Raw genomic sequence first — 20146 nt, 5'->3', positions numbered from 1 at the left:
ATTATATTTTGGAAATAATGTTGAGAGTCATTTCCAGTTCATTATTGATTGGTTGGTGCCAAAGTATCAGCTGTGAGTCAAATGGACAGTCTCTAACTGAATCCACGAGGAATGTTCTAAACAGGCTTACAACTTGTATGATTTACGTTCTTGTCATCTAATTTATAGCTATAAACTCAAGAAATTTCTGCGTGGATGTGGAATTGACAGATGACAAGATGTACTACACGTTGTAAACCTGAATTTTTTATTGCCACCTTGGACAGTGTCAGTGTGTAGTGTAAGTGGACCCACCAGTGACCTATGGCCTACTGTTGTATTGCTCGATTCAGTCCCGTGATGGCAACATTCCTCCGCAATGTGTGATGGGAATAGAACCAACATCGTGGAGACCCTGCTCATACCCTATTATGCAACATAAAAACAGTGATCATTGTATACCTGGTAGTACAGACTTATGTCTCCAGTCTATGGATATTGAGACACTGGTACACATCACCTGAGACATTTACTGTTTACATAGCTAATCATACAAAGCGACAACTTGACTATCCCCCAACCAAAAATACAGTGAATGTGACTCCAAAATGCGGAATACAGGAAGTACATTCAAGCTATGACAATAACAATGAGGTACTATACAACCTCCTTATGTCTAGTTAGTGTCAGTTTCATTGCTAACCCTGTGAGTGTCATACAAGTCCATTGCTTGTCTAGCCTTCTCCCTAGCCTGTTCAATATCTCTATTCCCACTAACCCCTTGTGAGTCCCCAATTTTTTCCTCCTGTGCATCACTGGACACGCTATCTGCCGTCTTCATCATTCCACTATTCGAAAGAAAAGTGTAGTTTTGTACTAAGTTGTCATCATCAGGGGTTTGTCTTGCTTCAACCATAGGGCCCATGTCCTCACTTGTTGATATGGCACACGGTGTTGCTTCAGTGCCACTAGTAGATGTTGGTCTTGAATCTGGTAGGTCATTCAATGCATCTGCATTTTGACTATCTTTTGTGCTTGGATTATGTGAATCTATATGATCATCCGTGATGTCATTGACCATCTCTATGTTAACTTCAACTAATTCTGCATCAGCTTCATCATCTTGCTCTGAATGGTTGCTGGTTGTTATGGGTGAATGATTCTCTGGATTGTTGTATAGAGCCTCACCTCCTTCCTCTTCAGTGACAAAACAGTAACTTCCACTCCGATCATCTGATTCATCTGATTCATCATCTGTTCCTACTTCACCATTACCCTGATCTGTGTCATCTACCTTTCCCATCAGTTCCTCTGCTAGTTCTGCAGTGTACTTTGAAGAAGACGGCGACTGCTGTGCTGACGACATCATTGCTATATCATTATCAAAGGGTGAATCGCCTAGATTATCAAAATCAGCCCATCCTGCTTCCTGTTGAGCAGTAATTGGCTCTCGTGCCCAATCTGGGATGTCAGCATCTATGGCAATTTGTTGATCTCGACTGCTGTCATCTTCACTCTTTTGAGGCCAATTCATCATCTCAAATTCGATTTCCATATCATCATCATCAGGTTCATCCTTGCTTGGTGTGATAGTAATATGTGTAGAAAAAGATCTGTCACTCTGATTGTTAACCTCTCTTTCATCATGACAAAATGCTTCATCTTCACTACTCGTATTTCCATAATGAGCTGTGTTTGCCATTCGTCCGGTTGCCATCCTTTCTTGAGTTGGCGTCTCTGCATATGTTAGTTCCTTCTCTTGCCAAACTTCATCTTCATCCAACTCACCATATGGTTGAATTCTTTCATGACAGCAAGCTTCAAATAGGGCAGCTCCGGAGTTGTCTTCTTCTGAAGGAATGGAGAAGTCGAAATACTGTATTCGATCAAATTTTGCTGCTGTCGACTCCTCAGATGTTGGGAACTCTTCGTCGTCAAGTCCAAACGACTCAACAAACTCACTACTCATCTGCTGCATCTGGTAGTGTGTGTATTCTTGTGCTAAACTTGAGTCTTGCGCATTCCCTTGCCTATTAAATGTGGGCGTTGAAAAATCATCTTCCTCACCAGATTCGTCAAAGGAAGACATGAGTGGACGTTTGCCTCCAAGATCCATATCATTCTTCCGGCGTACTTCTGCATATGGTCCCATAACAAAGTCCGTCCACAGTTGGTGATCCTCTTCAGTCAACTCTTCAATGGCTGCCTTGATTCTTGGCTGCACATCGCCTTCCTTCAATATATCAGCAGCAATCTGATTTAGGTGACCCATGTAGCCCTTCCTTCTTGCTCCTCGCTGGTTCTGTGAGAGAACATCTTCCTCACCCGCTAAGACAATACGCTGGAGAAGTCGACAATCTTGAAAGAGCGAAGCAAACAATGATGTGTTGTGGTCAGAATCATTGTTGTCCAATGCTACAGGAGATGATAGGACAGTCTTGACTGCCAGCTCTACCTGGAGATGTAAAAAGTTATTGAGATCATAATGAAAAAAGAGATCCAGAAGCACTTTCAATGTATTCAGCTGGGCCAGCTGTGTGTAAACATCTGGAACATCTGTGACTAAAAGAGCTACAATAAGCCTCACAATTTGCAGCCTTGCATTACCAAAAGGAGGATCAAGTGTCCCAATGGTTAGCTCCACGGGAAGCATGCTAGCTGGAGACTCCAACATCTGGTGAAATTTAGGAAGAAAAGGAATAATAACTTCAACGATAGCACCCGCATTTGTGGCAGCAGGCACAGATTTTTCAGGAACAAAGATAGTGAATCCTAACGGACTATCCTCTGAGACTTGAGACCGTGGCTCAAGGAGAGTGAGGATGTAGGTGATGCCAAGGATGAGAGGATAATAAGTATCTGATGACTTTAACATGTTGGACAGCAGCTGAGAAACAAGGGATGGATCTTCAAGCATGCACAGAAGGTGATCTGGTTGATTCACATCAGCTGGCTGAAGAAGTCCATTCTCTCTACACATTCTAAGCATTTCACACAGTGTCTGTGATGCATTACTCTGTCTGGCTTCATCTACTGAAGGATCAATGAGATCTACAAGACGTGGAATCAGTCTCTCTTCCTCCAGCCACAACATGAGCTCAGCTTTCTGTTCAGGAACCTCAGAGCAAGACGTCAGAACAAGCACAAGATCCATAATTGCTGATGTATCAATATGATCTAGAAACAGTTGAATTGCATTGGCTTTACCTCGAATATATTCCAACATTATTTCCGTTTTTGCCTTCAGCAACGTGGCAATGACTTTGCTAAAATACGCTGCCAAAAGAGCATTGAGACTCTTGTCTGTGTCAAGAAATGACCACAATTGATCTAAGAGACTTGTCTCACTTGCTAGCTTGTCAACAATCTGGATGACATCCGAGGTGAGAAGATTACAGGCCATGCTTGAATGCTTGTATTTAAATTTGCCATCGGGATCCTCCTCTGGTTCTGTGACAACCAGATGTACCATCTCTTCCATGACTTTCTGATCGATAAGAAAATCAATCAGTTTTCTGTTGTTTGCCTTGCACTCTTGAAGAACATCATCCTCATTGAGGAGATCAGTCAAAGTGCAGTCCTCTCTGTCCAAAAGGCCGTCAATGGCCGCACCGGCATGCATGTTGAATCTCCAAAACATGCCGCCACCAAGTAAGCTCATCAGAAGATAACACCTACAGACACACAAAGACAAATGACAGAAACTCAAACTGCAAGAATCAGTCGAGATAAGGTAGACACCTGCCAGAAAAGGTTACGAGCAATCAAAATACATCACTGAATTCTCAAACATTGAGATTCTACACAACTGGTGAGAAAACAGCTGGAATATGTACACACACGCGCGCACACGCACACACACACACACACACACACACACACACACACACACACACACACACACACACCAGCTGTCTCCACAGGATCTCTCCTTATCAAAAGTGTAAAGCCTGAACACTACACTACTGCTATGCTATAACAAGCCTAATCGCCTAGCTTGTAACCAATCACTCTACAAAAAACGTGTCACAGTCCCATCTCAACCAAATTCCTCAACAACCTACACACACACACCACACACACACACACACACACACACACCAACAAATCAACAGACAGTTGAGCATCTCAACTTTCTCCAGCTTTCTCGTCCCAACTAACGCTCCCTCCCCGGCATCACCATCTACCCTCACTTGTCACACCTGCGTACATACTACCGGCTCCGCCAACCTGCATGACCAGCAGCGTCTTGTCAAAACAGCGTGAAGGGGTTGGGCTGGTGGAGAAGAGTGACAAACCGAAGACCGCCTACACGTCGTTCTATCGTACGATTTCACAGAGAACAATCGTTCGAGACGCAGAGACGGCGTTTAGAAGGCCGGAAAGACGATAAATGGTGGCAAACTTGTAGAGAACTATGACGGCAACTTACCACAAATATGGTAGCTGCTTTAGATGGTTGAATGACACGACGTTGTCGCTGATGACTGAATGGGACTGCGACGAGACGTGCAAGACTCTCACTGAAGAACTTCCTCAACACGTTCGCGTTTCAATATGGCCGATCATACCCTTGGGCGATTACGCATGCGCGAATTGTAGTTGCTATAAACGAATGGTTACGCCTACTGTATTGCGGGAATGACGTCCTTTACTAAAATTTAGCTTAGACATTATTTGAGCTGCGTCAAGAGTGTAAGTAGGAATATGCCATAGTAAGTAAACAGAAATTAATTAGAACGTTGAAGGAAACAGCCGGGATGTTTTAAATGTGACGACAAATTCCCGTATATTTTACCGATGATTACGCATGCGTCAGAAAGTACAACCGGGAAGCTCTATAATGAGACAGCAATCTCCCGTATGTTAAGACTTTTGTGATGGAAGATATCGGATTTACTCCACGAGCTGGCTATTGCTTACTGGCAAATGGATTGCAGTTTATCGTGTCGCTTGTCATAGGTCTGCGTCTAGCTAAGGGTGTAATCAGTAAAGGTGACAAAGTCGTCGTCGTTTGGCTGGTTTACGACGCTTTCATCCACTTTACACTTGTACGGCGAAATATCGACGGTTTTAGAATTCTGAGCATTCTCTTTGCTTTCTTTGTGCTTGGTGTGCGTGCAGGAGGGTCTGTTTGTATTCTACTCGATTGGAACGACAGTTGACAAGACACATGGACAGATGGAGGACATTCTGGTGGCTGTCTGTACGTGCTTGCATGCATGTGTGCATGTGGAAATACGTTAGATTGCAAATTAACTGGCATACCGCGGGAGAAATCCTGTCAGTAGATTGAGAGACTGCTTACTTTAACTAGTATTTAGCTATTTTTTAAATATTCGGTATGCATCCGGAACGTAACACTACAAGACCACGCTCCTTGCAGAAACTGCTAAACTACTACGCTGCACTGTTAGTACATGCTACGTAGAGCTCGGAAGAGGTTGGAAGAGTCTTGTGGAAAAGCTGGCCCGGCGCTGTTTCCAGCATGGGGCGTGGTTTGGGTGAACTAGCGCGCGTTAAAAGCCAAAACTGAGGTGTGCATGAAGTTTTCATAAATACGAAATGCGGTAGATCATTATTGAAGCATGCATATAATGTAAAGATGTATCACTAATTTAATTTATTACATAGTCTTACCAATTCTGTGGCAAACAGCTGCTTGGAAGTGATTATTTTATTTAATTAAAAACAGCTCAGAATGAAATTGGCTAGACCACTTCTGCTGTTTATGGGTAGTTAACAAGCACTTATCTTTGTTTGTCTGTGCATTAATTAAGTAGATCTGATGATTGTTCAGGGAGAGAGTATGGACTTGCCGATAGCCGATGGATTCACGGTGATGCCACAATTGTATCTCTTGAAATTCTCACTGTTTTTCTGTGTGGGACTCTTTGTTTGGTACTAATAGATGCAATCGTTAACAAGAGATCATACAGGTGGAAACCTTTATCATTTGAAATTGTGTGTTTGTTTGTTTGTCCATTTATTTGTTTTTGTCGCTTGTCTGTCTGTATGTTTATTAGTTTATTAGTGTGTTTGTTTATTTGTCTGTTTGTTTGTTTATTTGTTTGTTTATTTGTTTGTTTGTCTGTTTATTTGTTTGTTTATCTGTTTGTTTGTTTATAAATGTTTGCTTTAGGCACTTCATTCAGATAACTCTCTGTGTTTGCGAACTGTATGGCGGCTGGATGACGTTCTGCCCGGAGTGGTTGACAGGCAGTCCATCACTTAACACATCCAAGTTCCTCTATCTCTGGTGTTATCTCGTCTTTTTCAACATGCTGTGGGTTGTTCTGCCAGTATACATGCTCTACCAGTCTTGGGTTTCAGTAAGCCAGACAGCTGACAATGAGAAAAAGGAAAACTAATTTTAGCCCTGCTAAAAATAAATGCTTACTAATTGTCACGTGACATTTTAGTCATTGGCGTCACGTGCGCACGTGCGCGGTACTACATGGTATTGAGTAGCATGGCTTTCTGGGACTGCGACGAGACGTGCAAGACTCTCACTGAAGAACTTCCTCAACACGTTCGCGTTTCAATATGGCCGATCATACCCTTGGACGATTACGCATGCGCAAATTGTAGTTGATATAAACGAATGGTTACGCCTACTGTAGTGCGGGAATGACGTCCTTTACTAAAATTTAGCTTAGATATTATTTGTGCTGCGTCAAGAGTGTAAGTAGGAATATGCCATAGTAAGTAAACAGAAATTAATTAGAACGTTGAAGGAAACAGCCGGGAAATTTTAAAATGTGACGACAAATTCCCGTATATTTTACCGATGATTACGCATGCGTCAGAAAGTACAACCGGAAATCTCTATAATGAGACAGCAATCTCCCGTATGTTAAGACTTTTGTGATGGAAGATATCGGATTTACTCCACGAGCTGGCTATTGCTTACTGGCAAATGGATTGCAGTTTATCGTGTCGCTTGTCATAGGTCTGCGTCTAGCTAAGGGTGTAATCAGTAAAGGTGACAAAGTCGTCGTCGTTTGGCTGGTTTTCGACGCTTTCATCCACTTTGCACTTGTACGGCGAAATATCGACGGTTTTAGAATTCTGAGCATTCTCTTTGCTTTCTTTGTGCTTGGTGTGCGTGCAGGAGGGTCTGTTTGTATTCTACTCGATTGGAACGACAGTTGACAAGACACATGGACAGATGGAGGACATTCTGGTGGCTATCTGTACGTGCTTTGAAATACGTTAGATTGCAAACTAACTGGCATGCCGCGGGAGAAATCCTGTCAGTAGATTGAGAGACTGCCTAGGCTCGGTTCACAATACGACGCTGACGTTGACGCTGACGATGACGATGACGCTGGCGTGAGCGTCGTATTGTAAACATGTCAACGTCGACGACGTTCGTCGCAGCGTTCGTCCAGCGTTCTTGACGCTGGAGTTGACTCAAGTTCAACTCTAGCGTCGATTCCGGAAGTGTACCAACGTAACCGGAAAACACGTGATTACTTTCTACAAATCAAAGAACAGTCTTATCAAATCCCGGATTTCGCATGGAGGGTCTAATCGACAGCGTGCGCGTGTCTTTGGCGCGTACATCTGTCGTTCAGCCTCATCTCTGCAAGGAGATATGAGATATATCGATTATGAAATTCTCCCTGTTGCCGCCTTCGTTGAAGATTGGTCTGACCCACATTTGCCGTTGTTGATATTCTCTAGCTCTACGCCTACGGCGACGAATGAGAAGTAGAAGAATTACAATTTCTTCGTCCATCTACGATACACACGTGGTGTTACAATAACGTGCGTTAGCATGCGCTCAACGCTCGAGTATCCAGACAGGTGCTGACCAACGTCTCCTGACGCTCACGGAAAAATATTGTGAATGGTACAACGTCATCGTCAGCGTCAGCGTCGGCGTCAATGTCAACGTCCAGCGTCATCGTCAGCGTCAACGTCAACGTCAGCGTCGTATTGTGAACTAGGCTTTACTTTAATTAACTAGTATTTAGCTATTTTTTAAATATTCGGTATACATCCGGAACGTAACACTACAAGGCCATGCTCCTTGCAGAAACTGCTAAACTACTACGCTGCACTGTTAGTACATGCTACGTAGAGCTCGGAAGAGGTCGGAAGAGTCTTGTGGAAAAGATGGCCCGGCGCTTTTTCCAGCATGGGGCGTGGTTTGGGTGAACTAGCGCGCGTTAAAAGCCAAAACTGAGGTGTGCATGAAGTTTTCATAAATACGAAATGCGGTAGATCATTATTGAAGCATGCATATAATGTAAAGATGTATCACTAATTTAATTTATTACATAGTCTTACCAATTCTGTGGCAAACAGCTGCTTGGAAGTGATTATTTAATTTAATTAAAAACAGCTCAGAATGAAATTGGTTAGACCACTTCTGCTGTTTATGGGTAGTTAACAAGCACTTATCTTTGTTTGTCTGTGCATTAATTAAGTAGATCTGATGATTGTTCAGGGAGAGAGTATGGACTTGCCGACAGCCGATGGATTCACGGTGATGCCACACTTGTATCTCTTGAAATTCCCACTGTTTTTCTGTGTGGGACTCTTTGTTTGGTACTAATAGATGCAATCGTTAACAAGAGATCATACAGGTGGAAACCTTCACCATTTGAAATTGTGTGTTTGTTTGTTTGTCCATTTGTTTGTTTTCGTCGCTTGTCTGTCTGTATGTTTATTAGTTTATTAGTGTGTTTGTTTATTTGTCTGTTTGTTTGTTTGTTTATTTGTTTGTTTGTCTGTTTATTTGTTTGTTTATATGTTTGTCTGTTTGTTTGTTTATTTGTCTTTTTGTCTGTTTATTTGTTTGTTTATCTGTTTGTTTGTTTATAAATGTTTGCTTTAGGCACTTCATTCAGATAACTCTCTGTGTTTGCGAACTGTATGGCGGCTGGATGATATTCTGCCCGGAGTGGTTGACAGGCAGTCCATCACTTAACACATCCAAGTTCCTCTATCTCTGGTGTTATCTCGTCTTTTTCAACATGCTGTGGGTTGTTCTGCCAGTATACATGCTCTACCAGTCTTGGGTTTCAGTAAGCCAGACAGCTGACAATGAGAAAAAGGAAAACTAATTTTAGCCCTGCTAAAAATAAATGCTTACTAATTGTCACGTGACATTTTAGTCATTGGCGTCACGTGCGCACGTGCGCGGTACTACATGGTATTGAGTAGCATGGCTTTCTGGCTGTTTTTCATCACTCTTCTATATATTCCAATGAGGCAAACGTTGTGCGAGTTGCCTGCACCGCATCCTCGCGAGCCTCACTGCGCGCAAAAAGATTTCCGAGACTTGCACGCAGTTTTTCCAAGGGCCGCTGCGGTATCTTGCACTTCTGGTCCTCTACGGATGTCTACTGGCGTTTGCAAACGTGGATTTGGGCCTAACGGAAAGCTCCCGCAAGCCGTGTGTTGTCTTATCGTGACTGTTGACTCCGAGACAGCGGTATGGAAGGATGTTAAGGGAAACGCTTGCGTGAAGATCGAGAACTCGACAACTAGTGGTCAGTATATGCACTGTTTGACTGTTTGTTTAGCTACCTGCTTGTTTGTGTGTCTGTTTGTCTGTCCCGCTGGTTGTTCGTCTGTCCCTCTGTTCGTTTACTCACTAGATATCTGGCGCCCGCCCATCTATCTCTTTTTCTGCTCAATTGTTTGTTCTTCCGTCTGCTTTTCTGTCTGTCTGTCTGTCTGTCTGTCTGTCTTTCAATGGTGTAGTATATTTCGTAAACCAACACTAGAACATCCACACATCATAGACTAAAAGAATGTCCAGCGACCACCAAGGCCTCAACCAAACACTAATTCTAAACGATCTGTTGTTTGTCTGCCATTCTTGCTTGTCATGATCAGTTGTCAGTCAACATTTTGTCCGTGCATGCATGGTTCTTGTCAGTTTCTCTGCCCGGCCCATTGAGTGGTTGCATGACTTTTTATATGTCTTATGTGTCTGTTTGGCTTGAACCACCGCATGCAAACAGGCAACCAAACAAATTAATTAATTAAGACAGCAAGAAAGACAAGCGAGCATAATCAAAGGGCAAACAAATGAGATATGTATAGGTAGATATGCAGACAGACAAGCAGACTGACAAACCAACCATTTGTGTTCCCCTCCCCAAAAAACCCCACCTCATGTGTGAGCCAGTAGACTGTGTAAACAGAAAACTGACTATGGAAGAAATTTTTGTGTGAGAGACATTCAATATTGCTTTCCGTTTTCTGTCTACACAGTCTACTGGCTCACACATGAGGTGGGTTTTTGGGGGAAGGGGGTGAACACAAATGGTTGGTTTGTCAGTCTTCTTGTCTGTCTGCGTATCTACCTATACATATCTCATTTGCTTGCCCTTTGCTTATGCTCGCTTGTCTTTCTTGCTGTCTTAATTAATTAATATGTTTGGTTGCCTGCTTGTCTGTTATTAATTATCGTTTCCTTTCATGAGGCTCACGTATACGACTTATTTATTGACTGCAGCAAAACCAACACAGCCAACTACTCCAAATGACACTCAGTCGGTGACTCATCGGAAAACCCACCAACCAACATCAATGTTTGTGTCATCTTCAGTTGCACCTACTGCTTTCACCACAGTTCCTGTTCGACCGTGGTTCACAATGTCTACTAATAAATGGCACAGTGGCGGACCTCAGAATGTGACATGGAAGAAAGCTAATTGCATTTTGTTTTATGCAAATGAAATTGTTATTAACTTTGGTAATAATTGTTTGCATTAATGTAATTTATTATTGACAATAATTATTTATATTTTTAGTTTTGTTATTTATTGTTTTGTTTGTTTTCTATTAATGTCAGTTTGTTTATTATACTCTCTGACTACTGTTTGTTGATTTTTTAGGTTGGAAGAAAAAGTCGTACAAATTCAACAGCACAATTTTCCAAGCTGACATGAAATCTATTCCACCTAATATAACTTGCTCAGGATCTAAGCATGTATTGTCTGGAGGATGGTACAAAGAATCACATAATATCACATTTTCTGTAAGCAGTAGACAATTGGTGTGTGTGTGTGTGTGTGTGTGTGTGTGTGTGTGTGTGTGTGTGTGTGTGTGTGTGTGTGTGTGTGTGTGTGTGTGTGTGTGTGTGTGTTGATTTGCTTGTTGTATCTTTAAAGTTTATAATCAATAAAACAATCTATCTGTCTGTCTGTCTGTCTGTCTGTCTGTCTGTCTGTCTGTTTGTTGGTCTGTCTAATTGTCTGTTTATCTGTCTGTTTGTTGTCTCTTGTATTGAAGTATATTTGTCTGTTTGCAGTTGACTTTAGCTCCGCCCCCAGACTTTCTTGCCTTATAGCTAGTCTTGCTTGGTGCTCGTTTGATAATTCCAAGCGCTTTTTTAAAAATTGTTATACGGGCACCAGACAAGACTAGCGTAAGAGAATCTGGGGACAAACTCGAGACTAATTGGCTTCAATCACATGTCCTTGTATGTACAAGTATTTCCCTATTTTTATCACAGGTGACTTTTGAGAAGAGCAATGGCTCATGGTATGCAACTCACATGGAACACAATGACACCAGTCTCAAGACAAATTTCAGATATGATAACAAATACTTCAAAGCACCTCTTGGAAACTCATTTCATTGCGGTAATTCTAATAAGAGAAACTATAAATAATTATTTTGAAGCAATTTATATACAAATAGATCTGGAAAACTAATTGTTCTATTTCTGTCTAGTCCAATTAGGTTGCATATGCTGTATTTGGTAGAAGCAAAAACTACAGAACATTGATAATGCACACGCGTGCACACACACACACACACACACACACACACACACACACACACACACACACACTTGCTCACACCACCTGTGATTACTTATATTTGCATGTGTAGGGCAGAGCACTTGTAGAAGCAACGATGGTCTTGCAACTATTGTGTTTCATAACATTACTGTTCAACCGTTTCAAGTGTCCGGTGTACAATTTTCGTCAAGTAAGACATGTGTATGTTGTTGGAGACAGGATTGAAGCTGCCCAACAGTTGTATATTTTTTGCTTATGCAAATATTGTATCAATTGTGTGTGTGTGTGTGTGTGTGTGTGTGTGTGTGTGTGTGTGTGTGTGTGAGTGTGTGTGTGTGTGTGTGTGTGTGTGTGTGTGTGTGTGTGTGTGTGTGTGTGTGTGTGATTGTGGTGCATTAAGTAAACATCTGATAATGTGGGAAATTTGAAGTTTGTACTCACCTTTAATTAATGTTTGCTAGTTTGTTTATACAGTTGTCTGTTTGTCTGTCATTTGTTGTTTGTATTTTGTTTTTTGATTGTCTGGCCATGTATGTCTAAAGCGATTGACAAATAAACACTTATCAAACATACACACTTATTGAATGCATAATGTTGCAGAGACTAGTAGCTGCCCTAAGTCCTCATCCACATGGACATCTGAGGTAAACTGTTTGTCTTACAAACATCAAATTACTAAAATTATTTTATTTTTAGTTAACTGTGTTGATTGTGTGCATTTCTGTTGGGAGCATTGCCTTGTTCATCATCATTGCATATGTTGTCATTCGATGTTCAAGAAGTGAATACGATTTCTTAAAGTAGACAGCCACAATGTGCAATAGACATGTGGGTATATTTTTAGTTTTAGCTTATGTTTTATGTTGCACATGCTGTGAATATTTTTAACGAATAAGTTAATTATGGTTATTGTCAGCTATCGAAACCTGGCTTGCGCATTTTATTGGGGAAATAGTCGGGAGCTCGAGGCTTCGCGCCACCCTATGACCATTTATAGAAATTTAGCTTTCGCCAGCCAATCAGAACACACGCTAGGCGTTGCGGCGGCATTTTCCAGCTGTCCGAGGTGTTGTCACCTGCTACTTTTGAGTCAACTTGCTACAATTTCTTTCACGCTGTCCGTCGCAGCGCGCCGTTTCGCTCTTTCGTCTCACTGTAATTCTTTCATCGGGAGAAAACAGAAGCTTCCGGCAAACGTGAGCGGCACAAATCAGCTGATTTCGCGTGTTTTGTTTTTGACAAATTTCTTGACAGAATGCAGTTCGCTGACATGCAGCAAAGTCGTCATAACACGTCAGAGAGCCAAGCTGGCTCTTCATCGTACTGTGTTCGCGACATTGCGTCACAATTTGAGCGGCCATCTGAGTTTCACTCTTACTCGCTATGTGACGCCAATTCACTGCATGTCGCCAATCATTTTTCTAGTGATTCTGTCAACGTGTTTGCGAGTTCGAAGGAAGAACGTTCGAACGCTGATTCGCTGCACGCGTCTCACGTGACACGATGCTCGGCGCCAACATTGCACTCATGCGGCCGGTTGTCGTTATGTCACGCAGTTTCTTGGAACTCAAACGCGTGGAGATATCCTAGTCAACTGTTTGGTTCTCAATTCGTTCCCATTCAGCCGAGGCTTCTGGGCTGCACGCCTCAAAAATTTCCAATTCATTCATCAACCACACATGCGCGATTTCAGTTTCAACAGAAGAATGTGTTGACGTCTGGAGAGCACATGACAATGACGCCACAAGACAATAAGTAGGTTTGGTCCTAATTAAAATTGATTGTGGCGCAACGTTACATTAGACTTTTTGTATCTCTGTCGTTTCAGAGTTGTTTCTGATGGTTTTACTGACTTGAAGGAAGCTCTTGAGGCCAACAACAGTGTTGGCCCGGGAACAAAGCTGTTGCAATACTTTGTGGTAATCGCTGAATGTGGATTTAGTGACAGGCAGACAGACAGACAGACAGACAGACAGCAGGGCTATCCAACTTTTGAAACGGAAACTTCCGCCAACGGTGTTTTGGCGGGAACTTCGGAAAAATGTGATTAAATAAATTAACTATTTTGTAGGTGGGACTTGGCCACTCAAGACCTGGCCCACCCAGCATCTGGAGTAATCTGCAGTCTCAGACAGACAGACAGACACACTCTGAGAAATGGTAATACACAAACAGTGATGGGTGTTTCTTTCTTTTAGGAATGTGACGTTGACCCTTCAAATCACATCACAGAAATTCTCACAGGTAACTTGAATCTCTAATTCTAACTGTCCCTCCACCTCACCCACTCGCCTGCATGCAAGCACATCAAACTTAAAATTCTCTCGATCATAGAACTCGGATCCTACTTTGTCAACCATTTCTCTTGTGTTATTGGAGACTCTAACGGAAGAGTAGCAATGAAGGTGAGCCAAAGAGTTGCATACAACAATGTGATGATATGTCGACAGTAATTTTATGAACTAATAAACAGACAGACACACTGATGAAAAACCACATCAAAACTGACTGATTGGGTAACATTTTAGAAAACATGCAGGGGCAATAATGGTCGATTTTTATTACTAAAATGAAATGGGTTGCATTCCAAACACAGGCGGGCACGTGGGTTACTTCAAGACAATTTGTTCTAATTTTGAAAGACTTATACGAGTAATTGTCATATTAATTTACTGACACGTATGACAGTGACTGCATTGATGTCGCTTGTAATGTACAAATGCATATGGATGAAATGGTTGTTTGCTGTTTAGTGCTTTTTGTTGAGTACGAGGTTGTATTATCGAGTGCTTGAATCGCTGTTACAGAGAGTATGTTGTGTTGTCGTTGTGAGTGTGTTGGGTTTTGGTGTGTGATTGAGGTGGTTTGTTAGGAGTCGGCACGACTACCGGAAAGGAACTTAAGGTTTGTAGCATGTTTATCTCTGTTATGTTAACTAGTTGACTTGTTTGTTTGTTTATTTGTTGATCCGTTTTCTGTCTGTCTGTCTGTCTGTCTGACAACAGAAGAAAAGAAAATGAAAAAATATTCAGAAGAGCTTGTTCCAGGAGGATATGTATCAAGATGTGTTCCTCTTGTGATAGAACATTTTGGGAGGTGGGGCACAAAGGCAGAGAATTTTTTGCAGCATTTGTCACAACAGTCAGCAAATCCAGAAGCCAATTTTAATGCTTCCATGTTCATGTCGTATTGGAGAAAAAGATTTTCTATAATTCTGCAAAAAGATGCAATGCCAAAGTTATCCTTAGAAAACTTTCAAAACTGTCACCTAATCATGGTGATGTAGATAGATTATTTGATTTTGACATTCAAAGTCAAGTCCATTAGTTAATGACTTTGTTGTTTGCAAGGACTGATTTGTATTTAAAAAATCCTAGCATATGTACAAGTAGAATCTGTATGAGAATAAATTATCTGTTTGTCTGTCCGTCTGTCTGTCTGTCTGTCCGTCTGTCTGTCTAGGGAGTAGCTCTACCGTTCACCAATTAGATTAAAAGTGTGATTGTGCTCATGACTTAATTGGATGAATACGGATACCATCTTTTAACCTGTAAATATGGGGTGGTCCTGTGTGGTCTCCCAATTCAGTTTTGAATGGGTGGAGTGAGTGCATGCCTGTCTGATCTTCACCTTCACCTTCCCCATCAAACAGAACCAAGACATTAATACATCAGTACTGAAGATCGCCCAGATATTACAATGTTTCATGCAAATACTCGACAGAATTTGGATCTTGAAGTTTCACTTGCTCATCCATGGAGTCAGGACATACCATATATGTTTGCCCAGATTTTTGCTTTGATGTTTGCCTTTGTGTTGATGTTTGCCTTGATGTTTGTCTTTGCCTTGATGATTGCCTTGATGTTTGCCTTTGCCTTGATGTTTGCCTTGATGTTTGCCTTGAGTTATTAAGAGGGCTAGCAGGGAAAATGGTCATGCTGCCGCAACAAGAGAAGAAAGAATGGAAAATATTCAAAAGAGTTTGTTCCAGGAGGGTATGTATCATGTGTTCCTCTTGTAATAGAACATTTTGGAAGGTGGGGCACAAAAGCTGAGATTTTTGGCAGCATTTGTCACAACAGTCAGTAAATCAAGAACACCATGTTTGTGACTTTATTGGAGAAAAAGATTTTCTACAATTCTGCAAAGATGCAATGCCAAAGTTGCCCTTAGAAAACTTTTAAAACTGTTACCTAATCATGGTGGTTTAGATAGGATACTAGATTTTGACATTCAGGGTCAAGCCCATGACTTTGTTGTTTACAAGGACTGGTTTGCTTTTACAAATTCCTAGCATATGTACTAGTAGAGTCTATATGAGAATAAAAACAGATAGCTGTCTGTCTCTGTCTGTCTGTCTGTCTGTCCATTTGTCTATCTGTTTGTCTGTCTCTTTGTTTGTTCATTTATCTGTTCATCTGTCTGTCTATCCATCTTTCTGTCTGTTGTGCTTGCAATGTTTGCTACCTCATAAATCATTAATCATGTCATCTCGTTCTTGTTGTATCTTTGTTCTGTATTATTATATGTGGCAACTGTTTTGTTTAGCTCTCTTTTATGGAAAGAGATTCTACATCAAGTCCTCGTTGCCTGCAGCATTGAAGTAGTGATGTTTTGTTATGGTAACACCAAACCACTAAGAGGTGAGTTAGATCACACCTATAGTTGCATCATATAATACCACATAATGTTCACATTCTATGAGTGTTTCTTGTTGCTTGATTGTTTGGCTTGTTACTTCACATTTTGAATGATGCTTGTCTTCGTTTTAGGCTACTTGGATGTTGCTTGTTTTCCTTGGATTATTGAAATATTTAATATCGAGGTATTCACATTTATTAAGCATTGTTATGTTTGTTGTGTGTGTGTGTGTGTGTGTGTGTGTGTGTGTGTGTGTGTGTGTGTGTGTGTGTGTGTGTGTGTGTGTGTGTGTGTGTGTGTGTGTGTGTGTGTGTGTGTATTCGTCTTCAAATAGAGTTGCTTTGTCTCTATATCTCTATCTGTTTGTTTGTTTGTTGTTTTTACTTTTTTTGTTTGCATGTTGATCTGTTGTTGTGTACGGATTTGTTGTGTTTTGTTTTGTAGCCATTTGACTTTTTGAAAGTGATTGACAACTTTATTGTCAGTGAGCCGCTGTTGTCACTCGATGTCATCAATGTGAGCAAACAGTTTAGTTAACGTGAGGTGACAACAGATGAATGGAATAATGGACAGACAATTGACACTAAAATGGGTGACATTGGACACACACACCAGATTTTTTAAATCACACATAACAGTATGGTCTATGAATTTGAATACAAAGAAACTACAAATGCCATTGCAATCGTTAAATTGGTATCTTCATGTCAACCTGATGTCTATTACTTTAGCATCTCCACCAAATAGAAGGGAGCATCGTTGAAACCCTAGCATGGGACGGAGTAAGTTTCATGCTCAAACCAAACACATTCACATACTTACAATCATTGCATATTTTTTCAGAAAAGCAAATTGTTTCAACTTGTGTCAGACATCGACGTTCACAAATGTCTAACCGTATGTGCGCCTTCAGTCTGTCAAATACACCACTGTGATGCACAAATTTTGTGTCTCGTTTGCTAATAGGAAGTTGAAGAATCTTGTTCTGACTCTGTGTATGTGATTCTTCGCTGTTGTGTTGTCGTTATGTGGTGAGTGTATGTGTGCTGATGTGTTTAGTGTTGTGGACTTGGTGCAGAATACTTTGGATGAACATGCAAAGTCTTCAGTGTTGGAGTATTTCTATAGGAAAGGTAGGAGTTATCCTAGTAACTATAGTAAAGTAGTACAGTACGTGTTTTGTTTTGTTTTATTTGTCTGTTTGTCTATTTTCCTTGTGTGTCTGTCAGTATGTTTGTCCATATCATTTGTTTTTTATGCATTTGTTTGTTTCTCTGTTTTAGTCCTACGGCCCACAGCAGAAATGCAGCTGTTTTTCTAGGTTCCGTAGCCCCAACAGTTCGATCTAAATTTTATTAGCTAAATCGCTAGTCTAGGACTAGAATAGGCTGTTTGTTTGTCTAGAGCCAAAACGAAGTGTCCTTTCATAGAGAACGGGGGAGTCTCTAGTCGTCACCTAGTTGTCATGACAACCTACACTGCCGTTGTCTAAACCAGCTTCTCACTTGCTAAAACAGGTTGCTTCGTACTTGATTATTCATTATTCTGCTGAAAATCGAAGCTTGAAGCCTCACGTTTGTGCGAGTCAGGAGTTCCGTGTTTATTATCCGGGACATGACAAAGTGTAACTCTGTGATTCTACTGCTGTTACAACTGCAGCTGCAACGTTAACTGCTACAGCAACTACTACCAGAACTCATACTACTGAGTTTAGGACCAGAACAAGAGCACTGGCCATTCAGGCAAATTAAATTTTCACAGCATGCGGTATATATAGTCTATCTGTAAGTACCGGTGAGTCACAGTCATCATCCGGTAAGTCATGTGCAGCGCGCATAGCATGCGTTGTAGTGACGGTAAACACATCCATGCATTTACATGTTGCATTACATCATCCGTATAGTACATTGCTGCTTTAGTGTGGTGCAATCTAGGAATGATGTAATAATAATATAATAATAATAATATTTATTTCTATCGCATCACCACAGTAATGCAGTTCCCACTGGGGCAGACTAACACACGTACAACACACAGCTAGAGATGTAGGTAGACATTCTTTTTAGGGCTAAATGTGTACTGTCACTACAACCCTCACTTTTACAAGTGTTAAAATTTCACTCACTGTGCCTACAACTCAACTATTCAATTGAGACGCACTACTTTCATTTCTCCAAATTGTCTTTACTTGTAAGTGTCCGGTTGAGTCACAGTCATCATCCGGTAAGTCACGTGCAGCTGTGGCTATCGTACACCGAAATGGTAAGTATTCTTCTTGATTATATTCGTTCAACTCGAACAGGTGATTGGAAGTTACACTTGCTGACTATACGAAAGATGATAGCCTGGTTCTTTGCTTACGACAGAGTAAATTATAGCCGGTACATGACGCTCTATTGGTGTGAAATGACTGTTTTACCTAAGACTCGTGATCATCTACTGTAGATGCCCATGAGGAATTTCTTAAAGGTGAATATTGTGTGCAACGCAGTAACTGGGCATTTAGGCAAATTCCAGTAGACCAAGCAATTGAACAAACTACTAATCGTGACTCGAAGACCAAGGGCGGCATTAGAGATTTTAGTAAGAAAAAACCGGAGCCGTCCAGAAATGGATTGCTAGCGCTCATCGGCGTTCTGAGATCTCCCGAAACTGTTTGGACATGGCAGGACTGTGCGAAAACACAAAGACATTGCACAAGGATTGTGGAGCAAACCGTATCAAGAAAGATGAAGCTTCTGTACAGGCTGTTCTTGAATCAATCAAAACAGGAAGCAATCCATTTGCAGTTGAAGACATCACTAATCTTTTTAGTACTTCGTCTGGTGTCGTTATCACAGATAACATAGCAGCAGATATACTAAATGCTTACACCATCGGAGAAAAACGCTTTGTTCAGTTTGTTAACGAAAGACTTAAGTCCTCAAAAAGTTAGCTTTTACGATCCTCTTCCCAAACTTAAGCTTAAGACATTATCGGCACAGGTAAAAACAAAATCTGTAAAAGTAAAAGGACAAGAAGTAATTGTGCGTGCTGATCGAAGCCTATTTGCTAGGTTACTAATTGTAGCACAGACTAGATCTTTAAATATGAGTGTTGTTCTTTGCTACGAACTAGGTCCTCTCCCTTGGTCTCTAGTGTCAGTGGATGGAAGCTTGGCAAAAACTGCAAAGTCAAAACTGCTCGATCTGTTAGAGAAAGACATTCCTCCTGCTGAAAATGTGCCTGGCAATGCTGCGTGGATGATTGATGCCATGGCATTGCTGCAAAGTTTAGGTACAATCCCAGCTACATTTGCAGATCTTGCCATGAAGGCGTTTGATGTAGCTACAGCAGCTTTCTTGTCTGGTTCTGTTCGGATCGATTTTGTGGTCGACAGATACCCTACTCATAGCATCAAACGTTGCGAACGAAGCCAGGGAGTAAAACAGGGAATCGTAAAAATTAACATAGCTAATCTATTGCAGAAGTGTCCATCACAGTGGAAGAAGTACTTATCGCTTGACAGCAACAAGACAAATCTCTCAGAGTTTCTCTTACAAGAATGGATCAGACCAGAATATGCTGAACGTCTTCATCATCGCCTATTCTATGTGACTCACGATGCCAAATGCACCCTTCTAACAAGCAGTGATGGAGTTACAGTTACTGCCCAATGTGTAGCAGATCTGGAATGTTGTCATGAAGAAGCTGCCACTCGTTTGCTACTTCATGCAGCACATGCGGCTACGATGGGTTTCGCGAGTGTAGTG

At 41.3% G+C, this 20146-nt stretch overlaps 6 protein-coding genes across 9 annotated transcripts in view; 5 read left to right on the top strand and 1 right to left on the bottom strand.

Moving 5' to 3' along the window:
* Positions 1-489: 489 nt before the first annotated feature.
* Positions 490-4550, bottom strand: LOC134196231 (serine/threonine-protein phosphatase 6 regulatory subunit 3-like). The gene is made up of 2 exons (XM_062665313.1): positions 4412-4550; positions 490-3653 (listed from the first exon to the last, which is right to left on the bottom strand). The coding sequence occupies exon 2, from the start codon at positions 3638-3640 to the stop codon at positions 656-658; it is 2985 nt and encodes a 994-aa protein (XP_062521297.1). The 5' UTR covers positions 3641-3653; positions 4412-4550; the 3' UTR covers positions 490-655.
* A 293-nt stretch (positions 4551-4843) lies between these two features.
* On the top strand, positions 4844-6393 carry LOC134196405 (emopamil-binding protein-like). The gene is made up of 4 exons (XM_062665520.1): positions 4844-5030; positions 5104-5185; positions 5780-5918; positions 6122-6393. Exons 1-4 carry the CDS (start codon positions 4860-4862, stop codon positions 6348-6350), a joined length of 621 nt encoding a protein of 206 aa, XP_062521504.1. The 5' UTR covers positions 4844-4859; the 3' UTR covers positions 6351-6393.
* A 440-nt stretch (positions 6394-6833) lies between these two features.
* Positions 6834-9099, top strand: LOC134196286 (emopamil-binding protein-like). The gene is made up of 4 exons (XM_062665383.1): positions 6834-7020; positions 7094-7175; positions 8438-8576; positions 8828-9099. The coding sequence occupies exons 1-4, from the start codon at positions 6850-6852 to the stop codon at positions 9054-9056; spliced, it is 621 nt and encodes a 206-aa protein (XP_062521367.1). The 5' UTR covers positions 6834-6849; the 3' UTR covers positions 9057-9099.
* Positions 9100-9103: 4 nt separating this feature from the next.
* Positions 9104-12677, top strand: LOC134196285 (uncharacterized). The gene is made up of 7 exons (XM_062665382.1): positions 9104-9485; positions 10460-10699; positions 10842-10984; positions 11462-11591; positions 11845-11943; positions 12354-12397; positions 12450-12677. Exons 1-7 carry the CDS (start codon positions 9143-9145, stop codon positions 12555-12557), a joined length of 1107 nt encoding a protein of 368 aa, XP_062521366.1. The 5' UTR covers positions 9104-9142; the 3' UTR covers positions 12558-12677.
* Positions 12678-12764: 87 nt separating this feature from the next.
* The window catches only part of LOC134196541 (retinoblastoma-associated protein-like), an 11389-nt gene continuing 4007 nt past the window's right edge, over positions 12765-20146 (top strand). Inside the window, exons 1-14 of one of the 4 annotated variants that reach the window (XM_062665693.1) lie at positions 12765-12949; positions 13008-13508; positions 13582-13672; positions 13952-13997; positions 14088-14158; positions 14507-14563; positions 14626-14657; positions 16302-16396; positions 16526-16578; positions 16839-16910; positions 17126-17176; positions 17238-17291; positions 17361-17389; positions 17454-17527. In XM_062665693.1, the coding sequence (XP_062521677.1) occupies positions 13009-13508; positions 13582-13672; positions 13952-13997; positions 14088-14158; positions 14507-14563; positions 14626-14657; positions 16302-16396; positions 16526-16578; positions 16839-16910; positions 17126-17176; positions 17238-17291; positions 17361-17389; positions 17454-17527 (1225 nt within the window). In that variant the 5' untranslated portion in view covers positions 12765-12949; position 13008. Of the gene's footprint in view, positions 12950-13007; positions 13509-13581; positions 13673-13824; positions 13998-14087; positions 14159-14506; positions 14564-14625; positions 14658-16301; positions 16397-16525; positions 16579-16838; positions 16911-17125; positions 17177-17237; positions 17292-17360; positions 17390-17453; positions 17528-20146 lie in introns of those variants that run through there. The other 3 variants (XM_062665694.1, XM_062665692.1, XM_062665695.1) reach the window with 3 other exon arrangements.
* The window catches only part of LOC134196542 (uncharacterized), a 3113-nt gene continuing 1292 nt past the window's right edge, over positions 18326-20146 (top strand). The window contains exon 1 of the mRNA XM_062665696.1: positions 18326-20146. This exon is cut by the window's right edge and continues 282 nt beyond it. Coding sequence (XP_062521680.1) covers positions 19259-20146 — 888 coding nt within the window. The 5' untranslated portion in view covers positions 18326-19258.

This window comes from Corticium candelabrum, chromosome 21 (assembly GCF_963422355.1).
Source record: "Corticium candelabrum chromosome 21, ooCorCand1.1, whole genome shotgun sequence".
Taxonomy (NCBI): Eukaryota; Metazoa; Porifera; class Homoscleromorpha; order Homosclerophorida; family Plakinidae; genus Corticium; species Corticium candelabrum.
This window is presented reverse-complemented; position numbering and strand designations above follow the sequence as displayed.

Coding starts and splice junctions, on each gene's coding strand:
- LOC134196231 (XM_062665313.1), bottom strand. CDS start 3,640: ATGAGCTTACTTGGTGGCGGCATGTTTTGGAGATTCAACATGCATGCC.
- LOC134196405 (XM_062665520.1), top strand. CDS start 4,860: ATGGAAGATATCGGATTTACTCCACGAGCTGGCTATTGCTTACTGGCA. Junction 5,186..5,779: donor GGACATTCTGGTGGCTGTCT/GTACGTGCTTGC, acceptor ATGATTGTTCAG/GGAGAGAGTATGGACTTGCC. Junction 5,919..6,121: donor GTTAACAAGAGATCATACAG/GTGGAAACCTTT, acceptor TGTTTGCTTTAG/GCACTTCATTCAGATAACTC.
- LOC134196286 (XM_062665383.1), top strand. CDS start 6,850: ATGGAAGATATCGGATTTACTCCACGAGCTGGCTATTGCTTACTGGCA. Junction 7,021..7,093: donor CTTTCATCCACTTTGCACTT/GTACGGCGAAAT, acceptor GTGTGCGTGCAG/GAGGGTCTGTTTGTATTCTA. Junction 7,176..8,437: donor GGACATTCTGGTGGCTATCT/GTACGTGCTTTG, acceptor ATGATTGTTCAG/GGAGAGAGTATGGACTTGCC.
- LOC134196285 (XM_062665382.1), top strand. CDS start 9,143: ATGGTATTGAGTAGCATGGCTTTCTGGCTGTTTTTCATCACTCTTCTA. Junction 9,486..10,459: donor CGAGAACTCGACAACTAGTG/GTCAGTATATGC, acceptor TATTGACTGCAG/CAAAACCAACACAGCCAACT. Junction 12,398..12,449: donor CATCCACATGGACATCTGAG/GTAAACTGTTTG, acceptor TTTTATTTTTAG/TTAACTGTGTTGATTGTGTG.